The sequence below is a fragment of the Palaemon carinicauda genome, chromosome 1 (assembly GCF_036898095.1).
Source record: "Palaemon carinicauda isolate YSFRI2023 chromosome 1, ASM3689809v2, whole genome shotgun sequence".
Classification (NCBI taxonomy): domain Eukaryota; kingdom Metazoa; phylum Arthropoda; class Malacostraca; order Decapoda; family Palaemonidae; genus Palaemon; species Palaemon carinicauda.
This window is the reverse complement of record NC_090725.1, coordinates 86,547,397-86,569,993: the sequence shown is the minus strand read 5'-3', so window position 1 is coordinate 86,569,993 and position 22,597 is coordinate 86,547,397. Positions and strand designations below refer to the sequence as shown.

The 22,597-nt window shown below is 50.9% G+C and overlaps 1 protein-coding gene across 2 annotated transcripts in view; it reads left to right on the top strand.

Moving 5' to 3' along the window:
* The window catches only part of Ythdc1 (YTH domain containing 1), a 305,795-nt gene that overhangs the window by 14,507 nt on the left and 268,691 nt on the right, over positions 1 to 22,597 (top strand). For both annotated transcript variants that reach the window (XM_068382583.1, XM_068382575.1), the window contains exon 2: positions 8,415 to 8,501. In XM_068382583.1, the coding sequence (XP_068238684.1) occupies positions 8,415 to 8,501 (87 nt within the window). The remainder of the gene's footprint in view (positions 1 to 8,414; positions 8,502 to 22,597) is intronic.

Genomic DNA, 22,597 nt, shown 5'->3' with positions numbered 1-22,597 from the left:
CTCGCGAGTTTTTGTGTGTGTTTTCTGTCGAGCCGCTGGAGCAGCAGCTATTATATATTCACCGGGTAAGTATATTCAAAAATTTATTTTATAATTAAAATATCATATTTATATCCCTTACTGAGACCATGTTATTCAGTACATTACTTGGCTACTTTCCTGTAACCAGACATAGGGCATTTACGTTCTGCCTCCTTATAGGCATTTTTTCCTTTCTCCCGATCGGAAGTCTTAGTCTCCTACAATGGCTTTGGCTGGAAACTTCTCATAAGCATATCTGTTCCCTAGTAGGGAACATTTAATATAAATGCTAGTTTACCGATCGGAGACGGAGAAGTACGAACGTTTTTTGTCCTAAGAAGGAGAAACCTCCGTTACGAACGTTTCCAACGTTCTCCAACTGAGTTCCGGACACGACTTTTAAGTCAAATTACAGTATGCATGTATGCTTGTCATGTGCACAGTTCGGTGTTACTACTCTGTAGTAGACTTAAGCTCTTTACCCACCCAACAATAGATTGAAGATACGTCTCAAAGCCCTCTTGGGTTTGGTTGGATGCGTTCTGTGATTACTGTACAGTCTCTTGTCCGGAAAGCGATCGCTATGGAGTTTCGCTATTATAACATAAGCTGTACTGATTAAGTGGATTACCATTTGGTATCAGTCTTATTCGGCCAACCACACTCGATTAGTGGCAGTTGGAGGGAGAACAGGCTGTTCCCCTTCGTTGCAAGAACGTGCAATTAGTTACACGTCTCGACATCATCTTGAGGTGTTTATTGATATGCACTCCCCCCCTCACCGCTGAACAATCCGTGGATGATGGGTGGCAGATGAGAGCTTCTACAAAGAGGCCTGTCTTCTTGTCTTCCCTCTGAACCTGATGCTCTCTATAATGCATCAAAAGAGAGAGGGGGGGGGAGGTGGCATATGCCATACCATTCCATCCTCGTCTGTTGGCCCGATTCAGAAAGGTACCAGCATTCACCTCTCTTAGAGGAACATCTAGCAGTACGAAGCCTCAGATGGACAGAGGACAACTAGTTGTCCCCATCTGCTATACCAGGAATGTGCTTGCAAAACCACCCAGATAGTGGGCTCCTAGTGTCTTGGAATCATCTTGTAGCCAACAAAGTCTTAACTTTGTGGGGTCCCCGACTGTGGTTATGCTCGCAGCGGCCCTGATCTTCAGGCTCCCACTCGACCGTTCCCGAGGCCCTCAAACAAGATGTATTCCAAGATCGGTGGGGCGGCCTAGAGGTGTGCCTTGTTCCCCCCCCCCCCCCCCCCCGCATTCGGTCTTGTGAAAAAGTCCTCAGCCAAGTCAGGATAAGCAGGATCTTATCAATGACTCCAATAGCTTTGCTGTGGCATCCTGCAGAATGGTTCCCAGACCTTCTGGAGCCCCTGACGGAGCTTCAGTAGCTTCGCTATGGTTCCCGGACCTTCTAAAGCTCCTGACGGGGTTCCGAGGAATCTTCCTCCATGGCACGATCTTCCAAGCAGCCACATGCTAACGCTTTCTTAAGCTGTAGCTTTGCTTCGACTTCTTGCCTGGGACGATCCTACACCACCCCTCTCAGAGAGGCCTTTCGCAACAGGTTATGGAAAAGATGTCTAGGCACCTCAGACACTTTTCAGCGTCGGTCTTCCAGGCGAAGTGTTCGGTCCTTTGTGACTGATGTCATGGAAGGGGTTTCTCTCCCATCGATGCCTTTACTTATGCAAGTTTAAGGTAACTTGTCCCCCGTTGGATCTCAACCTCCTCTAGGGAACGCGGTTCGGGTCCTTCAGTCTCTGAAGGCCTCTCTCTACGAACCTTAGGCCCAGCAGCAGATCGCTTCCTTACACGGAAGACGCCCTTTCTACTCACTTGGGCTTTTGACCAAGAGAGTTAGTGTGTTGTATGATCCAACCTCTGATGTCTCCTACCCTAGGAGACGGGGAGAAGTAATACTCAGCGGCGTCCCTGAGTTGATTGCCAAGACTCAAATGTGTGCTGTACCCTAGGTGCAGCCCATTTCGAATAAAGAGTCTTCGTTCGGTAACCGGAAACCCATCAACTGGGGTTTTACCCAGTGAGGAGTCTGTGGGGTTACCTTAAAAGAACGATATTAGCTCGCCCCTGTATGTCGGCACTGTTGACCAGCACGTGGAAGGTCAAGAGGAGGACCTCAAGGATTTCCTTCCCCTCTGGGATCGGAAGGCAATTGAGGTTACTCTTAATCTAGACTCTCCTCCATCCTAAGACCCAGAGCTCGTAACGTCACTGGCGTTGCTATGTCCCTGTGCAGATACTTTAAGTTGGTATGTGGAAGCGTCAATCGACCTTCACGGCCCACTACCTGCAAAGATGTAGCCCACAAGAACATGGAGACCTTTTCCATTGGTCCAATGGTGGTCACACAACAAATGGTCTAAACACCTCAGGCTCCTTGATGATGGACAAGTAGCAGAGGGTTGAGGGCTGAGGCTACCCGGATTAGTCTGGGGTGAATGAGTAAGAATGCCTGGCTCCTTTCTTCTTTTCACCTTCTCCCCTCTGGGGAAAGGGAAAAACAGCTCCGCAAGCCTCAGCATAGCTGTCTTCACCTCGCTGCAGGTAAGACCCATTTCCCTTGTGCCTCCTAAGTATAGAAGAATACAGTACTTTGTTACGTCCCCAATACCTTTTAGAGGGAGGGTATTGGCTAAGTCTTAAAGAACAATAGGTTTTGTACTTGAGTTCCTATGTTAAAGACAAGCCACACTGTTAGTTCCACTCACACACAAGCTTTTGCAGGCCACTATCATTGTATTACCTCATATTGGCACTTTATTTTAGCGAGGGTAGGGTCCCTTTTACTATTGATCACAGATCGAAATAGAGAGGACCCCGGGTCATGACCAAGGCCAGTTGGTGAGAACTTCCTCCCCTCTAAGAGTAAGTCACCCTATAAATAGCGAAGGTTTGTATCTGTGTCGGAACAAATTTGTAAATAATTTGTATTTTTCCTAACACACAAGCCTGGAGCTATTTATACAAGTTGGCCCGCCACCCTGTCCCCCGAAAAGTCCTGCCATAAAGCAAAGTGGTTACTCAGCCGTTAGGTGTGAGTGAGTGGGGTAGCCAGTCTACCCCACCCCCCCACCCAGTAACTAGCGGATGGGGTAGTTATCCCTCACTAAAATTATCATGGCTCGTCTTTCAGCTGCGCCGAAAGTATACCCTATAAATAGCTCCAGGTTTGTATGTTAGGAAAAATACAAATGATTTCCAAATTTGTTATCTTTGTGAGGTGTCCCCGACTGTGGCCATGCTCGCAACGGCCCTGAAATTCAGGCTCTCGCTCGACCGTTCACCAGGCCCTTGAACAAGATATATTCCAAGATCGGTGGGACAGCTTAGAGGTGTACACCTTTTTTCCCCCATTCGGTCTGGTGAGAAAGTCCTCAACCAAGTCAGGACAAGCAAGATCTTATCAATGTCTCCAATAGTTTCGCTATGGCATCCCGCAGAATGGTTCCTGGACCTTCTGCAGCTCCTGACAGAGTTCCAATAGCTTCGCTATGGCATCTCGTAGAATGGTTCCCGGAACTTCTACAGCTCCTGACGGAGTTCCGAGGGATATTCCTCCACGACACCATCTTCCAAGCAGCCACATGCTAACACTTTCCTAAGCCATAGCTTTGCTTCGACTTCACGTCTGGGACAATCTTACACCACCTCTCTCAGAGAGGCATTTTGCAACGAGTTGAGGAAAAGATGTCTAGGCATCTCAGACACTTTTCAGTGTCGGTCTTCCAGGCGAAGTGTTTGGTCCTTTGTGACTGATGTCGTGGAAGGGGATTCTCTCCCATCGATGCCTTTACTTATACAAAGTTTGAGATAACTTGTCCCCCGTAGGATCTCAGCCTCCTCCAGGGAACGCGGTTCGGGTTCTTCAGTCCCTGAAGGCCCCTCTCTATGATCATTTATGCCAGGCAGCAGATCGCTTCCTTACATGGAAGACGGCCCTCCCTACTCACTTGGGCTTTGACCAATAGAGTTAGTGTGTTGTATGATACATCTTCTGATGTCTCCTACTCTAGGAGACGGGGAGAAGTAATCCTCAGCGGCGTCCCTGAGTTGATTGCCAAGACTCAAAATCCAAGTGTGCTGTACCCTAGGTGCAGCCCATTTCGGATAGTCTTCCTTCGGTAACCGAAGACCCATCAACTGGGGTTTTACCCAGTGAGGAGTCTGTGGTGTTACCTTAAAAGAACGATACCAGCTCGCCCCCGTATGTTGGCACTATTGACCAGTACGGGGGAAGGTCAAGAGGAGGATCTCAAGGATTTCCTTCCCCTCTCGGATCGGAAGGCAATTGAGGTTGCTCTCAATTTCGACCTCCCTCCATCCTAAGACCCAGAGCTCGTAATGTCAGTAGCGTTGTTGTGTCCCTGGCGTTCAAGAAACTACTGTGGGTATGTGGAAGCGTCAATCGACCGTCACGGCCCACTACCTGCAAAGACTTAACCCACAAGAACATGGAGACCTTTTTCATCGGTCCTCTGGTGGTCACACAACAAATTTTCTAAACACCTCAGGCTCCTTGATGGACAAGTAGCAGAGGGTTGAGGGCTGAGGTTACCCGGATTAGTCTGAGGTGAATGAGTAAGAATGACTGGCTCCTTTCTTCCTTTCACCTTCTCCCCTCTGGGGAAAACAGTTCTGCAAGCCTCAGCAAAGCTGACTCACTTTGCTGCAGGTAAGACTCATTTCCCTTGTGCCTCCTAAGTATAAAATAATACTTTTATGAATAGTACTTACCTGGCAGTTATATATATATAGCCAAGTCTCTGACTTCCGGCAGAATTTATTCGAAAATTGTGGCAACCGCCTTGTGGTGGTTGTGTGATTAGGTGGTTAACAACCCTTACAGGGTGGTACCTGGAATCATTCCCGTTTTCTGTTCTTCAAATTATCTCTGCCGGTCGGATCGACAACATCGTTGGTCCGCCATTAAGAGTTTTTCGAATCGCTTTCCCTACATTGCTTTTTTGGACTTTGTTTGGTGAAGTACCCTGTGTTGAGATTTGGCAATCGTGTTTTGTTATTATTTTTTTTATTTTTTGCTTTGTTTATCCTGAGTGAAAAACTTCATATTCGTATATGTGCGAGTGATGTATGCAAGGTGAGGTTACCGAAAGTGTCGGTTGACCTTCACACAGTTTGTATGGGTTGCAGGGGGTTTGAATGTGCACTAAATAATAGGTGCAAGGAATGCGAGGGTTTAAATGAAGATGATTGGTTAGCTATGAAGCGCTATATGCGCAAACTTGAACTCGATAGAGTTAGGAGAGCTAAATCAAAGTCAAAGTCTGCTAGTGAAGCTAGCTTTGATTTATCTATTGACCCTTTAATTGTTACCTCTTTGGAAGTTGTTCCTTCCCCGAATGTAGTAACTCCTGCCCCTTCTACAGGATCTGCGCCTACGGATGACCCTTGGTATGCCAGAATGGCTGCTGAGTTGGAGGCCATTAAAGAACAAATTGCGGCCTTTAAAGGTAAGGGTGAAAGTGAGATTAGTGCTTGTGAAAGTGCAGTGGAGGTGGCGGCTGATCGAATCTGTCATACCCCTAGGTCTAGACCTCTACGAAGCTCCCAGGACCATGGGAGAAGGTACGTCGAAAGCCGAAAGGGGGTGAGAGGTGCTTATCCTTGGTCAGTCGTCGCCTCAGACAGTCCTGTTGCAACCTCCCAGGCTGCTCTTGACCGCCGTAGAAAAGGCGTGTCGGATACGTTAGTGTCTTCACCTGATCCTTCTCCCAGACGCAAGTGGCGATACGAATCAAGACCGATGAAGAGAAGGTGGGACTGGGATGTGCAGTCTCACTCCTCCTCTCCCGGTTCAAGTATCCGAGAACCTGATCCTTCGGAGGACGACTTCGTTGTTGTTCCTGTTAAGAGGATGAAACAGAGAGTTCTTAGCCCAGTTAAACCTGATAAACTTCCTGTGTCTACTGCCAGTGCTCCTAAACAGCTGCCTCCTTCGGAACCGCGAGAACCAGCAGAAGTTGCTAAAGCTTTCATGGCTGTTATGCAGGAACAGCTTTCATCGCTAGTGCAAGCTTTCAGCCGCCCTCCTGCACAGTCCGTCAGACGTAAGGATGTCTCTTTGCCTGTTAAGAGATCGTCTTCTAAGAGGGAACGAAGTATCTCTCCAAAGAAACCTCTGTGCACTTCGTCGGCCGTACGACAACGCACACCCTCTTCATCCGCGCGACGCCAGGACGTTACTTCCTCTCGCTCTCGGCACCAGGACGATACTGCCTCTCGTTCTCGGCGCCAGGACGATTCCGCTTCTCGCTCGAAGCTCCAGGACGATCCCGCCTCGCGTTTTAGGAAGCAAGACAAATGCAGCCTGCATTATCAGGACGAATGCAGCCTGCCTTATCAGGACGAATGCAGCCTGCCTTATCAGGACAATACCGCTTCTCGTCATCAAGACGATACCTCTTCTCGCCGACAGGACGATAGCAGCGCTCGGCGCCAGGACGACACCTACGCTCGGCGCCAGGACGCAAACAGCTCCACCGGGTAAGTATATTCAAAAATTTATTTTAATATGAAAATATCATTTTTCAGGGTTTTCGAGGTTTTTAGCTTCCTGGACTGGTCTTTCGGGACTCTGGCCAGGAAGACTGAGTTCCTGGAAGGCACGAAGGACCTGATGAGTATCATGTCCTGCATGGACAAAGCTCTAAGGGATGGGGCGAATGAATTGGCTTCCCTTTTCTCAGCAGGGGTATCAAAGAAGAGGGCCCTATTGTGCTCCTTCACCTCTAGATCGGTGACTGTTGCCCAGAAGTCGGGGCTGCTTTACGCCCCTCTTGTCACACCATCTCTTTCCTGAAGCTCTGGTCAGAGATATCTCCCTTTCTCTGGCACAGAAGGCTACTCAAGACCTTTTATCTCGGTCTGCCAGAAAGCCTTTGCCTGTTGCTCCTGCTCCTCTGAAGAAGGAGGAGAAGTTCCAGCAGCCCTTTCGGAGTAGGGCTTCCTCGAGAGCGGATTTCAGGGGGAGAAGACAAGAGTCAAGGCCAAGGACCAGCAGATGTGCTTTTAGGCCCCGATCCAAAAAATGAGATGGAAGTCCTCCAGACAACAGTAGGGGCAAGACTGTCTCATTTTTGGCAGTCTTGGAAGAGGAGAGGGGCGGACACCTGGTCCCTCTTGATCATCAAAGAAGGTTACAAGATCCCCTTTTTAAAGAAGACTCCTCTCTCAGACACTCCCCTAGTCTTAGTGGCTCAGTACGCCGACGCGGGGAAACAAGAGGCTTTTCTGGAGCTAGTCGACCAGATGTTGGTCAAGGGAGCAATAGAGCCAGTCCGGGACCTTACCTCCCCAGGCTTTTACAATTGCCTATTTCTGGTTCCCAAGAACTCGGGTGGGTGGAGACCAGTCCCAGATGTCAGCTCTCTGAACGCCTTCGTGGAGAAAACAAAGTTCTCCATGGAGACGACTCAGACCGTGCTGGCAGCAGTTCGTCCAGGCGACTGGATGGTATCTCTCGACCTGCAGGACGCTTATTTTCACGTCCCCATTCATCCGACTTCAAGGAAATGTCTGAGATTTGTGATTCAGGGCAAGTGCTTTCAATTCAGGGCACTTTGCTTCAGTCTCAGCACGGCTCCTCAAGTTTTCACCAAGCTAATGGCGAATGTGGCAGGCTGGTTACATCAGGAGGGGATAAGGGTATCCTTCTATCTGGACGACTGGCTGATCCGATCACAGTCGAAAGAAAAATGTCCTGCCATAAAGCAAAGTGGTTACTCAGCCGAGAGGTGTGAGTGAGTGGGGTAGCCAGTCTACCCCCACTCCCCACCTGCTAACAAGCAGATGGGGTAGTTATCCCTCTCTAAAATTATCATGGCTTGTCTTACGCCGAAAGTATACCCCTATAAATAGCTCCAGGTCTGTATACTAGGAAAAATACAAATTACTTACAAATTTTTTATTTTTTTACTTAATTATACAAACCTGAGCTCTTTACTCATCCTTGTTCCGTAGTCCCCTGTCTCCATAGAAATCCTGGTTACAATTAAAAGTGATGTAACACACTGGGTGAGTGTACGTGCTAGGTGGGTGGTCTATTGCCCCTACCCCCATGTAACTAGCGTTGGGTCATTGACACTTCGCGCAAAAACAGCTTTGCTGAAAATATAGATATCCATAGTAAAGAGTTCAGCTGAGTATACTTAGAAAAAATATAAATTAATTCCAAAATTTATCATATTTTATAAATTGCACTGTATTGTACTAATCCTATAAATTAAATAATCTCAAGTATATTGCCCATTAAAGACAAACGATTACTTATACATTATGTTTTTGTATGAATGTGCATTTGACGAGTGCAATACAGTATGTTTTTTCTCATTTTAGGAGAACAAGAAGTTGATCTAATGGAGGAACTGCTTGATTCTGCTGACAACTTTGATGAGCTTAATGATGTCTCCGATGACAAAGCAAGTAAGTGCTGATTGTAATTTTTAGTGAAAAAATTAATCGTCAATAATTGTAAATAATCTCTGCATCATTCTATGAATATGCACATAATCTGTAAATTTTCACATTAGTACTATGGTCATTGATGCTTGGTAACAAGTTGGTTACAGTTGTTGGGCAGGTTAGGGGAGGGGAGGGTCTCGTGCCACCTGCCTGATGTAACCTAGCCTTTTTCCTTCGGCCCTGTCTTGGATAGACTTCTTGCTTGGAGCTCGGCCCCACCTGTCTTGCTTTAGAAGTTTCTGTTGATAGTTTTTTTGCTTATTTGTTCCTATGAGAAAATAAACTGTCATATATTATGAGGGATATTCTTCAGCATTTGTTGGATCCTCTCTCTCATACCAGGACTTGAGAAAAACAGGTCTGCTCAGTTCTAATGCATGGCTTTTCTGATTCTGTTCATATAGGGAGGTAAAGGGGGTGGGGGGGGGGAAGCATGTTACAAATTATGGGGCATGAACTTGAATCCTAATAACACTCAAAGTATGATTGTTTAGTAGGTCAAGGACAGTGGCTCCTCAAAATCAGGACCTCAGCATTGATAATGTTTTTTTAACTGTATGACTTTTAAAATTTTAGGTGTGACTCGACAGCAAATTTACTTTTGAGAAACACATTAGGTCTGTGTCTTCTTCAATTGCACAAAAAATTGGCTTATTGAAAAAGTCTTTCAAGATTTTCACTGATCAATCTATTCTGAAGAAGTGATTTAATTCATTCATCCTACTTTGTTTCGAGTATTGTTCTCCTGTTTGGTCTTCAGCTTCTGATTTTCGTCTTAATTTGTTGGACAGAAACTTACGGTCTATTAAATTTCTTATTCCTGATCTAGATAACAATCTTTGGCACCGTCATTCAATTAGTTTGTTATGCCTGTTATATAAGATTTTTCATAATTCTGATCATCCTTTACATTCAAATCTTCCCGGACAGTTCCATCCTGTTCGTAATACCAGGCATGCACTTAATTCTAATAGTCAGGCCTTCTCCATCATGAGGCTCAGTACTACACTGTATTCTAGAAGTTTTATTCCAGCCGTGACTAAGTTGTGGAATGACCTTGGGTAGATTGAATCGGTAGAACTTCAAAAGTTCATACTTGCAGCAAATGTTTTTATATTGAACAGGCTGACATAAAACTTTTTATAGTTTATATATGAAATATCTGTTTTGCTGTTGTTACTGTTTTTAAAATGTTTTATTTTAATTATTCATTATTTCTCATATCATGAGGCTCAATACTACACAGTATTCTAGAAGTTTTATTCCAGCTGTGACTAAGTTGTGGAATGACCTTGGGTAGATTGAATCGGTAGAACTTCAAAAGTTCATACTTGGAGCAAATGTTTTTATATTGAACAGGCTGACATAAGTCTTTTTTTGTTCCGATGCATTGTAACCACAGACTACTCTCTCAGGAGTTACTCTTTAGTTTAAACTTGCGACCAGAAAATTTTTCCCCCAACCAGGACTCCATTCCAGGCGAGAGGCATAAGGCCTCAGTCCGGTAAAATGTCCCAGGGTATGTTCCCTGCTCAAAGCGACCTTTCACTGTCTTTGACTCACAATGCACCTAGAAGAAGGCCGTGTCAGGCCTGATAAGGAGAGGGCAAAGGTCGCCATTCGTACTCTGGTTGTTGCCCAGTGTACAGTAGACCTATAGTTTTCGCTCGCGACTTAAACTGTGACCTGGGTTTGTGTTTTCGCTTATTGTGTGCGCATAGTGTTTGTGTTTAGATGGATAACACTCGTGTTCAACGTCATTGTTCCAGTGTGAATGGAAAAGCGTGTTCGGCTTTCCTTTCACATTTTGAAATTGATCCCCATTCTTTGTGTACCTCGTGTCGTGGTCGTGCCTGTACTCAGAGCGATACATGTAGTGAGTGGTCTGAAATCCAGTGGGCTCTTATGGCCACGAAGAGGAAAAAGAAAGGAAAAAAGGAACGTTCTTCCTTGAAGAAAGACAGTGGTTCGAGGCCTTCGTCGAGCTGTTCTTCGGTAATTCCTTTCCGTAGAGGGGAACTTGACATCCCTGTCCCCAAGATTATCGGAGGATAAGGTTACCGGGGGTCCGGTGGCTTTTTCTATCCAGGAGATCGTCGCCATCGAGTCAGCACTGTGGTCTTCATACTCTGTCTTCTCGTGGTTGGACCTATGGTCCAACGCCATGGGTTCCTTGGCTCTGCAACAGCCGGGTTGGTCGGACCAGGCCAAGGAACAGTTTATGGAACTTGCAGTGTCGGGAAGGATGGCCATCTCCTTCCTAGCGGAACAGTCCCTGGTAGCCGCTTCCTACACCGTCCTTCGTAGGAGGGACACAGTTCTTCATAGGATGCCGAGGAAGTTTCCCTCGAGGGAAATAAGGAACCTACGAAACTCGCCGTTGTCAAACGAGGCGCTTTTTGATGACAGGTTAATTGAAGAAGCCTTCGGTAAGTGGAGGAAGGACAACAGAGATGCCGCTCTCCACAGGGCCTCCAGCTCGTCTTCCAGACATCATAATCATGGGAATAAGGAGGCTCCCAGACCAAGGCCTCCTTCAGCAGTTAACAGGCCTCCGCCTCCCTCTCCACAGGATCCCGCCACTCCAGGCTGGTCTAGACACCCGCAGCCCTCCTGCGCCCCAGGCAGAAGCGCCCCTCCTAACGGTCGGCAGGGGTTCGAACAGAACCGACGACCACGCAGCAACAAGTTCCCTAGCAGGAAGTAGGAAGAGAGGCCCTCCTCTTCCATGCTCCCTTCAGTGAGAGGATGCCTCAATTATCGGTGGGAAGCATGGGCTGGCCAGGGCGGGGACCTATGGACTATTCAAATCCTTCGCGATGGGTACAGATTGCCCTTCGAGGACGACCTACCCCCGTTAATAACGGGCGCACAAGCCCAGACTACTACCCCCAAGAACAAGGCCAGGAGATTGGCCTTAGGAGGAGATCTGCAGGTTACTACAGAAAGGCGCTGTCCAACGAGCACCCCTACAAGGAATGGGGTTCTTCAGTCGGCTCTTCCTGGTGGAGAAAGCCACAGGAGGTTGGAGACTGGTGATAAACCTTTCCTCCCTCAACAAATTCATCAGAAAGATGCCTTTCAAGATGGAAACCCCTCGCACTGTCCTGGCTGCTATCAGGCAGGGCGACTTCATGCTGTCCATAGACCTAAAGGACATTTATTTCCAAATCTCAGTACACCCCTCCAGCAGGAAGTTCCTCAAGTTAAATGGGGAGAAGAGGTCTTCCAGTTCTGCACCCTCTACTTCGGTCTCTCCACAGCCCCCAAGTGTTCACGAAGGTCTTTACCCTGGTGTCGCGTTGGACCCACGAGAGGGGTATCAGGCTCTTGAGGTACCTAGACGACTGGCTCCTCTCGGGACCGAAGGACGACCTCATCAAGCAGAGGGACAAGTTGGTGGCATTATGCATTGTTGGGGATTGTCGTGAACTGGGAGAAGTCCCAACTATCTCCCTCCATGAGGACAGTGTACCTGGGAATAGATTTATGTTCGGTCCAAGCCAAGGCCTTCCCCACGTCAGAGAGTCTCGAACGCCTGGAAGAAGTCAGTCAACTGTTCCTCAGGGGGGAAACAGCCAACCTTCGTCAGTGGCAGAGGCTCTTGGGTCACCTGGTATCCTTGGAAAAGTTGGTCCCTCTGGGCAGGATACGACTACGTCCAATCCAGTGTGACATGAAAAGACTGTTAGCTCCTCAGACCAGGGATCGTCCAAAGGAACTCTCCCTATCGCAGGCATCCAGGGAGGCGCTCCAGTGGTTGCTGGACAAGAAGAATATACTGGCGGGGGTATCCCTCCTGGACTCTCCTCCGGAGGTACTACTATTCACGATCGCGTCCAAGGAGGGCTGGGGAGCCCACCTGCAGGACAACTCAGTATCGGGTCTCTGGAGCAAGGAGGAGAAGACCCTCCATATAAACGAGCTAGAACTCCTGGCAGCGCAGAGGGCCCTACTGTCCCTGGCGGACGAAGTCAACGGCAGAAAAATCTCCCTAATGTCGGACAATCCACGGTGGTCGCCTATATCAAGAAGCAGGGCGGTCTGAGGTCCTGTCTTCTACAGGATCTGACGGAGGAGATTCTAACCTGGGCCGAGGGAAGTGGGACTACCCTGACGGCGAGTTTCATTCCGGGAAAAAGAAACGTGGAGGCAGACGGCTTGAGCAGGAGAGGCCAAGTCCTAGGCATCAAGTGGTCCCTGCATCCAGAAGTAGCAAGGAGTGTCATAGCAAGGTGGGGGGTCTCCCTCCATGGACCTCTTTGCAACCAGGCTGAAACCAAACTACCAGTGATTTGCTCCCCAGTCTCGGATCCAACAGCAGTCATGGAAGACGCCTTTCAACATCCGTGGGAGGGCCTGGATGCCTACACGTTCCCTCCGTTCGGGCTCCTGCGGCAGACCCTAAACAGACTAAGGACTTCCAATGGGGCTCAGCTGACTCTAATCGCCCCCTGGTGGCCGGAAAAGGAGTGGTTCCCCGACCTACAAGACCTAGCAGTGGCCCAGCCGTGGCCCCTTCCCATCAGAGGAGATCTTCTCAGGCAGCCTCACTTTCTGAAGTTTCATGAGGGACCCAGAAACCTATCCCTTCACGCGTGGAGGTTATCGAGCGCCTCCTGACAAGGGAAGGATTCTCCCCAAGGGCGGCCTCCCAGATGACGGGCTGCCTCCGCTCCTCCTCGAGGGATCGAAGGACGACCTCATCAAGCAGAGGGACAAGTTGGTGGAATTATGCAACAGGTTGGGGATTGTCGTGAACTGGGAGAAGTCCCAACGATCTCCCTCCACGAGGACAGTGTACCTGGGAATAGATTTATGTTTGGTCCAAGCCAAGGTCCAACGCCTGGAAGAAGTCAGTCAACCGTTCCTCAGGGGGGAAACGGCCAACCTTCGTCAGTGGCAGAGGCTCTTGGGTCACCTGGTATCCTTGGAAAAGTTGGTCCCTCTGGGCAGGATACGACTACGTCCAATCCAGTGGGGCAGGAAAAGACTGTTAGTTCCTCAGGCCAGGGATCGTCCAAAAGAGCTCTCCCTATCGCAGGCATCCAGGGAGGCTCTCCAGTGGTGGCTGGACAAGAAGAATACACTGGTGGGGGTATCCCTCCTGGACTCTCCTCCGGAGGTACTACTATTCACGGACGCGTCCAAGGAGGGCTGGGGAGCCCACCTGCAGGACAACTCAGTATCGGGTCTGTGGAGCAAGGAGGAGGAGACCCTCCACATAAATGAGCTAGAACTCCTGGCAGCGCAGAGGGCCCTACTGTCCCTGGCGGACGAAGTCAACGGCAGAAAAATCTCCCTAATGTCGGACAATCCACGGTGGTCGCCTATATCAAGAAGCAGGGCGGTCTGAGGTCCTGTCTTCTACAGGATCTGACGGAGGAGATTCTAACCTGGGCCGAGGGAAATGGGACTACCCTGATGGCGAGATTCATTCCGGGAAAAAGAAACGGGAGGCAGACGGCTTGAGCAGGAGAGGCCAAGTCCTAGGCATCAAGTGGTCCCTGCATCCAGAAGTAACAAGGAGTGTCATAGCAAGGTGGGGGGTCTCCCTCCATGGACCTCTTTGCAACCAGGCTGAAACCAAACTACCAGTGATTTGCTCCCCAGTCCCGGATCCAACAGCAGTCATGGAAGACGCCTTTCAACATCCGTGGGAGGGCCTGGATGCCTACACGTTCCCTCCGTTCGGGCTCCTGCGGCAGACCCTAAACAGACTAAGGACTTCCAATGGGGCTCAGCTGACTCTAATCGCCCCCTGGTGGCCGGAAAAGGAGTGGTTCCCCGACCTACGAGACCTAGCAGTGGCCCAGCCGTGGCCCCTTACCATCAGAGGAGATATCAGGCACCCTCACTTTCTGAAGTTTCATGAGGGACTCAGAAACCTATCCCTTCACGCGTGGAGATTATCGAGCGCCTCCTGACAAGAGAAGGATTCTCCCCAGGGGCGGCTTCCCAGATGACGGGCTGTCTCCGCTCCTCCTCGAGGGCCATGTACCAAGCTAAATGGCTAGGGTTCCACAAGTGGTGCCGGAAGAACGACCGTAAGCCCATAGGAGCCTCCATCCCGGCAATAGCAGATTACTTGGTTCACCTACGTCTAGATAGGAACATGTCGGTGCCATCCATCAAAGGGGTCAGAGCTTCCTTGGGACAGGTGGCGTGGTTAAGAGGAATAGACCTGGTTGGTTCCAGGTAACTGTCCATGCTTATCAAGAGTTTTGAGCAGTCCTGCCCTCCTCATTCCCTGATGGCTCCTGAGTGGGATGTCCTCTTGGTCTTGGACTCCCTCGAGAAACCATCGTTCAAGCCCTTGCGGCAGGACCTGGACAGAGAATTGACCCTGAAGACTGTGTTCCTCCTCGCCCTGGCCTCTTCCAAAAGGGTGGGCGAATTGCATGGGCTGGCAGCCAACGTTAGTCACTCCATTGGCTGGAAGGAGGCAATCCTAACCTTTGTGCCTTCCTTCGTAGCCTAGACCCAGAACCCAGTGGTCTCAGATCCAAGGTTCTCGGAGGTGGTGATGGCAGCCATCCCTAAGTCAGGTGACTCAGAGGACCTTTTGCTGTGTCCGGTTAGTGCTCTACGAAAGTACCTGGCATTGACGTCCCGCTTAAGGCCCTCCATGAAACACCTGTTTGTCTCCACAGGCAAAGTGAGGAAGGCGATTTCGAAGAACACGATTTCCTACTGGCTCAGGGAGGTAATTCGAAGGGCGTATATAGCGAAGGGCAAGCCGGCACCCTCGTCTGCCAGGCCCCATGATATCAGGTCCATCAGTACATCGATGGTCTTTTCTAAGAATATGTCAGTGGCACAAGTTCATAAAGCAGGTGTGTGGAAGAGACAGAACACCTTCACTTCCCATTACCTGAAAGACTGCTCCTTAGTGTCTCGCGATGAGTACAGACTCGGCCCCATCGTGGTGGCACTACAGGGGATTTAATGCCACGACTTGCACACAGTGTTAACGTCCTAGGTGGGAAACGCAGTGAGTTCCATACCCCCCCTACATGGCACGTATGACAGTTCTACGTCGATGGATGTCCCCCAACTTGAGTGAGTGTTATTGCAGGTTTCTTGGAGTTTTTTCCCCAACAGGCCTTCCATATCACCTTGTCTACCACCCCTTCCTCGTTTCAGTTCCCACCTCCGAAGCCTAAGTCTCCTGAGAGAGTAGTCCGTGGTTACAATGCATCGTAACAAATATCAAATTCTTAGTAATTTGTATTTTTCCTAGCATACTTACCATGGACTACTCTCGAAGTATGTCCCACCCTACATACCCCGCTAGTTCTCGGAAGTAGCTGGCACTGAGGCAACGGTGGCACCTGGTTCGAGTACGAAGGGTGATCTTTGCCCTGTCCTTATTAGGCCTGACACAGCCTTCTTCTTGGTGCATTGTGGGTCAAAGACAGTGGAAGGTCGCTTTGCGCAGGGAACATACCCTGGGGCATTTTACCGGACTGAGGCCTTATGCCTCTCGCCTGGAATGGAGTCCTGGTTGGGGGAAAAATTTTCTGGTCGCAAGTTTAAACTAAAGAGTAACTCCTGAGAGAGTAGTCCGTGGTACAGTAAGTATGCTAGGAAAAATACAAATTGCTAAGAATTTGATATATAGTTTATATATGAAATATCTGTTTTGCTCTTGTTACTGTTTTTAAAATTTTTTATTTTAATTCTTCATTATTTCACATATCGTTTATTTATTTCCTTATTTCCTTTCCGCACCGTTAACTCTGGTCTTCCAACCAAAGACCTAACAACCTTTCCATCTTGCTAATAAAAATAGTGACCACTATAATGCTTCGTAATCACTGTCAATATCATAGGAGCAGATCCCTTCACATAATCTTTATCCTTGATAATGGTTGTCACAGTTAAACAGCTTGGTTGGACATTTTTGGTGTTTCTCCATTTTCTTTTTTTGCTTGTTTCAAGATGTCAAATTTTCCCTTCCTTGTTATGGTTTTCCTGTCTTTGATGCACTAGCATTAAAGTCTGATCTCTCTTTGGGAGCCATGATGAAGTGCAAAAACTAACAGGCAAAAATTACCAGAAAAGTACAGAAAGTTACAATCCAGATAGCCTACGCACAAGCTCAAAGAAACTTCAACTTGGATAGCTTACGCACAAGTTCAAAGTAACTACAACCTAGTATGGTGTACTCCCAAGCACAGGAGAATCAACAATCTAAAACAGCATGCCAACAGCAATCGAAAGAAGCTTGATGCTAGTTTTATTCTACCATCAAAAAGAGATTTGTTCCGTAACCGAAATACAAACCACGTATATTTATATAGGGTTTACTTTCGGCGTAGCTGAAAATGACGAGCCATTAGATTTTTAACGAGGGTTAACTACCCCCGCGCTAGTTAGCAAGGGGGTAGGGAAAGGGGTAGCTTGCTACCCCTCCCCCCCCCACACACCGGTGAAATGTCTCACTTCACTTTTGGCTCGGACGATGAGCAGACGTGTCTGTCTTTCGTCCTCGCTTTTGACAGCCTTAATCTGTTTTTTCTTTTTCTCAGACTTTGTGCGTTTGGAAGTTGGCCTCTACCTTCATCGCAATTATGCGCAAATGCCCTGGACTCCGGCGGCCCCTGTGGCACCTTCATGTTGGCGGTCGAGACGGATCCTCACACCCTTTGCCCGCAGTGTCGAGGTCAACGGTGTGCTAGAGACTTAACGTGTAGTGAGGGCAGGGAGTGGTCTACCTCCCAGTGGGAGAGGTTTGCCCGGCGGCGTAAGAAGAAGTCCAAGAGAGACCTTTCTCCTTCAAGGGTTGCCTTGAAGAAGGAAGGCTCCAAGGACTCTTCTTCCGCCGCCCAAACCCCCTCCGAAGCTCCCACTCGGTCGGCCTCTCGTGAGAGACCGTCGAGTGGTAGCATAGGCCATTGTTCTGTTTCCCAATCTCGGGGTGCGGGAGAAGGCGTTGCCTCCCATAGCGGGGCGGCTCCCCCTCCTCCTCCGGGGGAGGATTTTGATTCTCATTATGATGACCATGCTGTTTCTAATGATGATCTCTTTCAGCTTTGGGCTTCCTTGGGGCTTAAGGGCTTGCCCTCCAAGGAAGCCCTGTTTGACCTTATCCAGTTGGGGGCTGCTGTCAAAAATCGCCGGTAATAGCAGAGGTAGACCCTCTGTCTATTGTCGACGTGGTTGTGGCAGAGGCTTCCGATGGGTCTGGTCAAACCTCTGCTGCTGCTGCTGTTGCGGACGTTGCTGAAGGCTCTGCCTCCCCTTCCGAACATCCTTCGAAGGGAAGTTGAATCCCACGGTCTCTCCTGCGGGTGCGTCTCCTCCCCGGGGGAGCGCACTGACAGAGACTCCTCTTCGGAGGACCGACGATGTGGATGACCTTCCTCGTGGCCGCCTTCGCCGTAAGGCTCGTCCTCCTCTTCGCCGCCGGGGCCTCCCCTCTCCCTATAAGGGAGTGAAGAGGCGCCTCTTCGAGTCGTCTCCGCCGCCTTCCCCCGCAGAGGATTCTCCTCGTCGGAAGCTGACAGTAGCAGCCACGTCCTTGGACCTCTCCGCAGATACCTCGTGATCTCCTACGCCTGCCAGACCTTCCAGTCCTTCCGGCCTACCTTCACCTCTGGTTGCAGATGCGCTGCAGGCGCCTTCTCATCCCGTCACCCGACGGGCACCGGTCCCTTCGGGGCAAAGGGATGTCGCCTACGGTGTGGGCAATTCCCTTGCGCGTCAGGGTTCCGCTGTGCGCTCAGCTGCGCGCAGTAGCGCACAAGCGCTCTCCCGAGTTGCAGCCATCAGACTCGCCTTGCCAGCGCTCGCCTGCTCGCCAGCTCTCTCCTGCTCGCCAGCGCTCCCCTGTTAGCCGTCAGCGCCCTTCTGTTCCTGCTACGCGTCAGACGCGCCATCGGTCTCCTGAGCGCACACGATCTCCTGCTTGTCAGCGCGCACCTGCGCACCTTGTTCCTGATGCGCGCCAATGCTCGCCCACGCGCCCTAGATCTTCGGATCTGGACGCAGGCAAGGACTTTACTCCTTCGCCTCGTCCTCGCGCTCCTGTGCGCCCATCTTCGCCTGGGCAACAGAGCGCACGCTCCCCGGTGCGCACTTCAAGAGTTCCTGCACGCCCACGTGCCCACGGGTCTTCATCTTCTGAGCCCGACCGCGTTCGTTCGCCCTTGCGCGTTTCTTCGCCACCTGATCCTGCGCCCCAGCTGACTGCGCGTCGACACCCTCCTGCGCGCCAACGATCTCCTGAGCACCCGCGCGGTCCTTCGCCTGTGCGCAAGCGCTCGCCAGCGCGCCCAGGACACCGGATCGTCACAGGTCTCCGACGCGCACACGCGCTAAATCGCCTGTGTTCGCCTGCACGTACTACGCGCCATTGCTCGCCTACGCGCCAGCGTTCGCCAACGCGCCATCGCTCGCCCACGCGCCATAGATCTTCAGTGCGCCGTCGATCTCCTGCGCTTCACCATTCTCCTGACAGACAGCGATCTCCTCTACCCTCTCGCGCTTATTCACCTGCACGCCCCCTCGCCAGCGCGCCCGCACTCGTTTATCCCCGCGCAACTGTGCGCCCGCGCTCCAGCAGCCCCCCGCGCGCGATCCCTTGAATGCCCCATCGCGCCAGCTGGACCCCCGTTCTCGCCGGGTTCCGCAGTTCGTGCCTGCGGCAGGGACGCGTACTTCATACTTCCAGATCGCCATCAGGATCGCCACCGCGCAAGCGCAGGTCTCTCACCCAGGACCAGGAAGAGTCTCCGGAGAGGTCTAGGCAACATTCTTCCCTTTCTTCTTTCCAGGTAGGCCCTGTTGCATCCACTGCGAAGGATCAGGAGATCCCCTTCCCTCCAGCGGGGATTACTGACACTGCGTCCGACACCCGTCAGTCTTGGTTTGGTCACCTGATGAAAGCGGTGGTGCAGGCTGTGTAGCCAGCCCTCGCTGATCTGGGACTCAAGCCAAAGACAGACTCGCCCCCGTGGAGTGGACTTCGTAGTGACTTCTCCCAGGGAGAAGTTGGCTCCTAAGAGGTCCGTCAGGAAGGCTCCATCCCCTTTGCGGTCGTTTTCTCCTCCTGTGGACGAAGCTTTTCCATCCTCAGGAGAGTCCAGCGAGGCGAGGGCCTCTCCCACGGCACCAATGGGAGGAACCCCACCTCGAGGAAGAGAAAAGTCTCGCGTGGAAGGTACCTTCCAGGCCTCTTTGCTGGAGTCCTGTATCCTGCCCAGGAGGGAACCCAAGGACTCCAAAGACGATTCCTAAGTCGTCTTCACGGATTCGTCCAGAGCCAACCAGACCCCGGGAGAACGTCCACGTGTCTCCCCAAGAAGAGCCTCTGGGGACGGGAGACTTAGCTGCCAGTCCACAGGGAGGAGAGCAGCATGAGTCTGAACATGCCTTCTGACAGGTCTTGAATCTGATGAGGCAACTCAACAGGTTCAAGGACCCGGAGATCGCCCCTCGCGAAGGCAAGGATAGCGCCGCTTTGCCTTGGTCCCAGGGGGTGAAGAGTGCCAGAGACAAGGTCGAAGCTCAGCTCTCGGATCTCGCCTCCTCCAGCCGTTCCTCTGCCGGGAACAGACTCCTCCCACCTCCTCGTTTACAGCAGAGGAGGTATTTTGAGATCATGGGAGAGTCCAGCGTAACTCTTCCCCTCCACCACTCGGTGGAAGAGCTCACAAGGGGAACTCCTCTTCAGAAGCTCTCCTCTTCAGAAGCTCTCCTCCCGGCAGGTGACATTCTCGGCTTCAGAGATCCTTAGCCAGGAGAAGGTCGCGAAGTGTGACATGCAGGCCACTTCGTGGCTGGACGTCTGGCTGGGTTCTCTGGGCATCCTATTGCGCTCCGAGGACTTGTCTAAGGAGAGCAATAGGAAGGGCCTGGAGACCTTCCTCCTCTCGGGCACTCGCTCCATCGAGTTCCTGGCCCACCAGGTTACCAACTTGTGAGCCAACTCGATCTTAAAGCGACGCGATGCGTTGACCGAGAAGTTCCATCCGAAGGTCCCCGCCGTGGATGTCTGCAGGCTCAGACACTCCTCCATACTTGGAGGAAGCTTGTTTGAGCCCAAGGATGTGGAACGCATAGCTAAGAGGTGGAGGAAGTCGAACCAGGATTCGCTCCTCCAAAGGGCCCTCACATCTCAGCCCTACAAGCCTCCAGCTCCACAACAGCAGCCTCGCAGGACACCGAAGCAGGCTCCGGCAGCTAAGACGAAGGTGTCTAAGCCTCAGCCCTTTCCTGTCAAGGGAGGCAAGACTCCTAGAGGGAGTGGCCGTGGCCGTAAACGCTAGGAGTGGCAGTCCCCCCGCGTGTCCACCTGTGGGGGGATGCCTACAAAGTTGCGTGCACAGGAGGCAGCAACATGGGGCCGATTCTTGGACGGTCTCTGTGATCGGCCAAGGTTATCGCGTCCCATTCACAACATCTCAACCTCCCCTGACAGCAAATCCAGTGTCGTTGAGCTCCTATGCCATGGGATCGGCAAAGGGGCTAGCCCTTCGGGCAGAAGTCGAGACCATGCTCAAGAAGGATGTTCTCCTAGAGGTCGTTGACGGCTCCTCAGGCTTCTTCAGTTGACTCTTTCTTGTAAAGAAGGCGTCTGGAGGCTGGAGACCCATCATCGATCTCTCAGCTCTGAACAAGTTTGTCAAACAAACTTCGTTCAGCATGGAGACAGCGGACACGGTCAGACTTGTAGTGAGACCACAAGACTTCATGTGCACACTGGATCTGAAGGACGCGTACTTCCAGATCCTAATCCATCCGTCTTCCAGGAAGTACTTGAGATTCAGCCTAGACAGCAAGACCTACCAGTTCAAGGTACTGTGCTTCGGTGTCTCCACAGCACCTCAGGTGTTCACCAGAGTGTTTACCCTGATTTCGTCATGGGCGCCCAGGAACGGCATCCGTCTCCTCCGATATCTGGATGACTGGCTGATCCTGGCAGACTCGGAGTCGACCCTTCTTCGACACCGAGACAGGCTTCTGGGACTTTGCCAAGATCTGGGGATCATGGTAAATCTCGAGAAGTCCTCTCTGCAGCTGTCCCAGCGACTGATTTATTTAGGCATGTTATTAGACACCAATCTCCACAAATCCTTTCCATCAGACGACCGGATAGCAAGGCTGAGGAGGGTGGCAGAGCCCTTCCTCAGGCGGGAAGAACTTCCAGCCCAATCATGGTTACGTCTTTTAGGTCACCTAGCCTCCCTGGCCCGTCTGGTCCCGAACTGCCGTCTCAGGATGAGATCCCTGCAATGGTGGCTCAAGTCCTGGTGGAGTCAAGGCTCCGATTCCCCGGACTCTCTGGTCCCTACAGGACCCACGGAACAGGCGGACCTGCAGTGGTGGGTGATCGACGAACACCTACGAAAGGGAGTGGATCTTCTCGTCCTTCCCCCGAATTTGACACTTCGGACGCGTCAAAAGAAGGGTGGGGGGCCCACATTCTGAGCCAGAGGACCTCAGGCCTTTGGTCAGAATCAGAAAAGTACCTACACATCAACCTGCTAGAGCTGAAGGCCGTGCATCTGGCTCTTCAGCAGTTCCAATGGACCCTGGCGGGCCACTCCGTGGTGGTGATGAGCGACAACACCACGGTAGTGGCTTATATCAACAAGCAGGGAGGTACCTTTTCACAACAGCTATCCCATCTTGCAGTAGAGATTCTGAGGTGGTCCGAAGTCCACTCGATAACACTATCAGTTCGCTTCATTCCTGGCAAGAGGAATGTGCTCGCCGACAGTCTGAGCAGAGCTTCGCAGATAGTGAGTACCGAGTGGTCTTTGGATCCTCAGATAGCCAACAAAGTCCTGACTTTGTGGGGTTCCCCGACGGTGGACCTGTTCCCGACGGCCTTAAATTTCAAGCTGCCTCTGTACTGCTCCCCAGTCCTGGACCCCAAGGCTCTCTGGCAGGATGCTTTCCAACAGTGGTGGGACAACATCGACGTGTACGCCTTCCCACCGTTTTGTCTGATGAGAAGGGTGCTCAACAGTACCAGACTATCGGTCAACCTGTCTATGACCTTAATAGCTCCGCTATGGCATCACGCGGAATGGTTCCCGGACCTT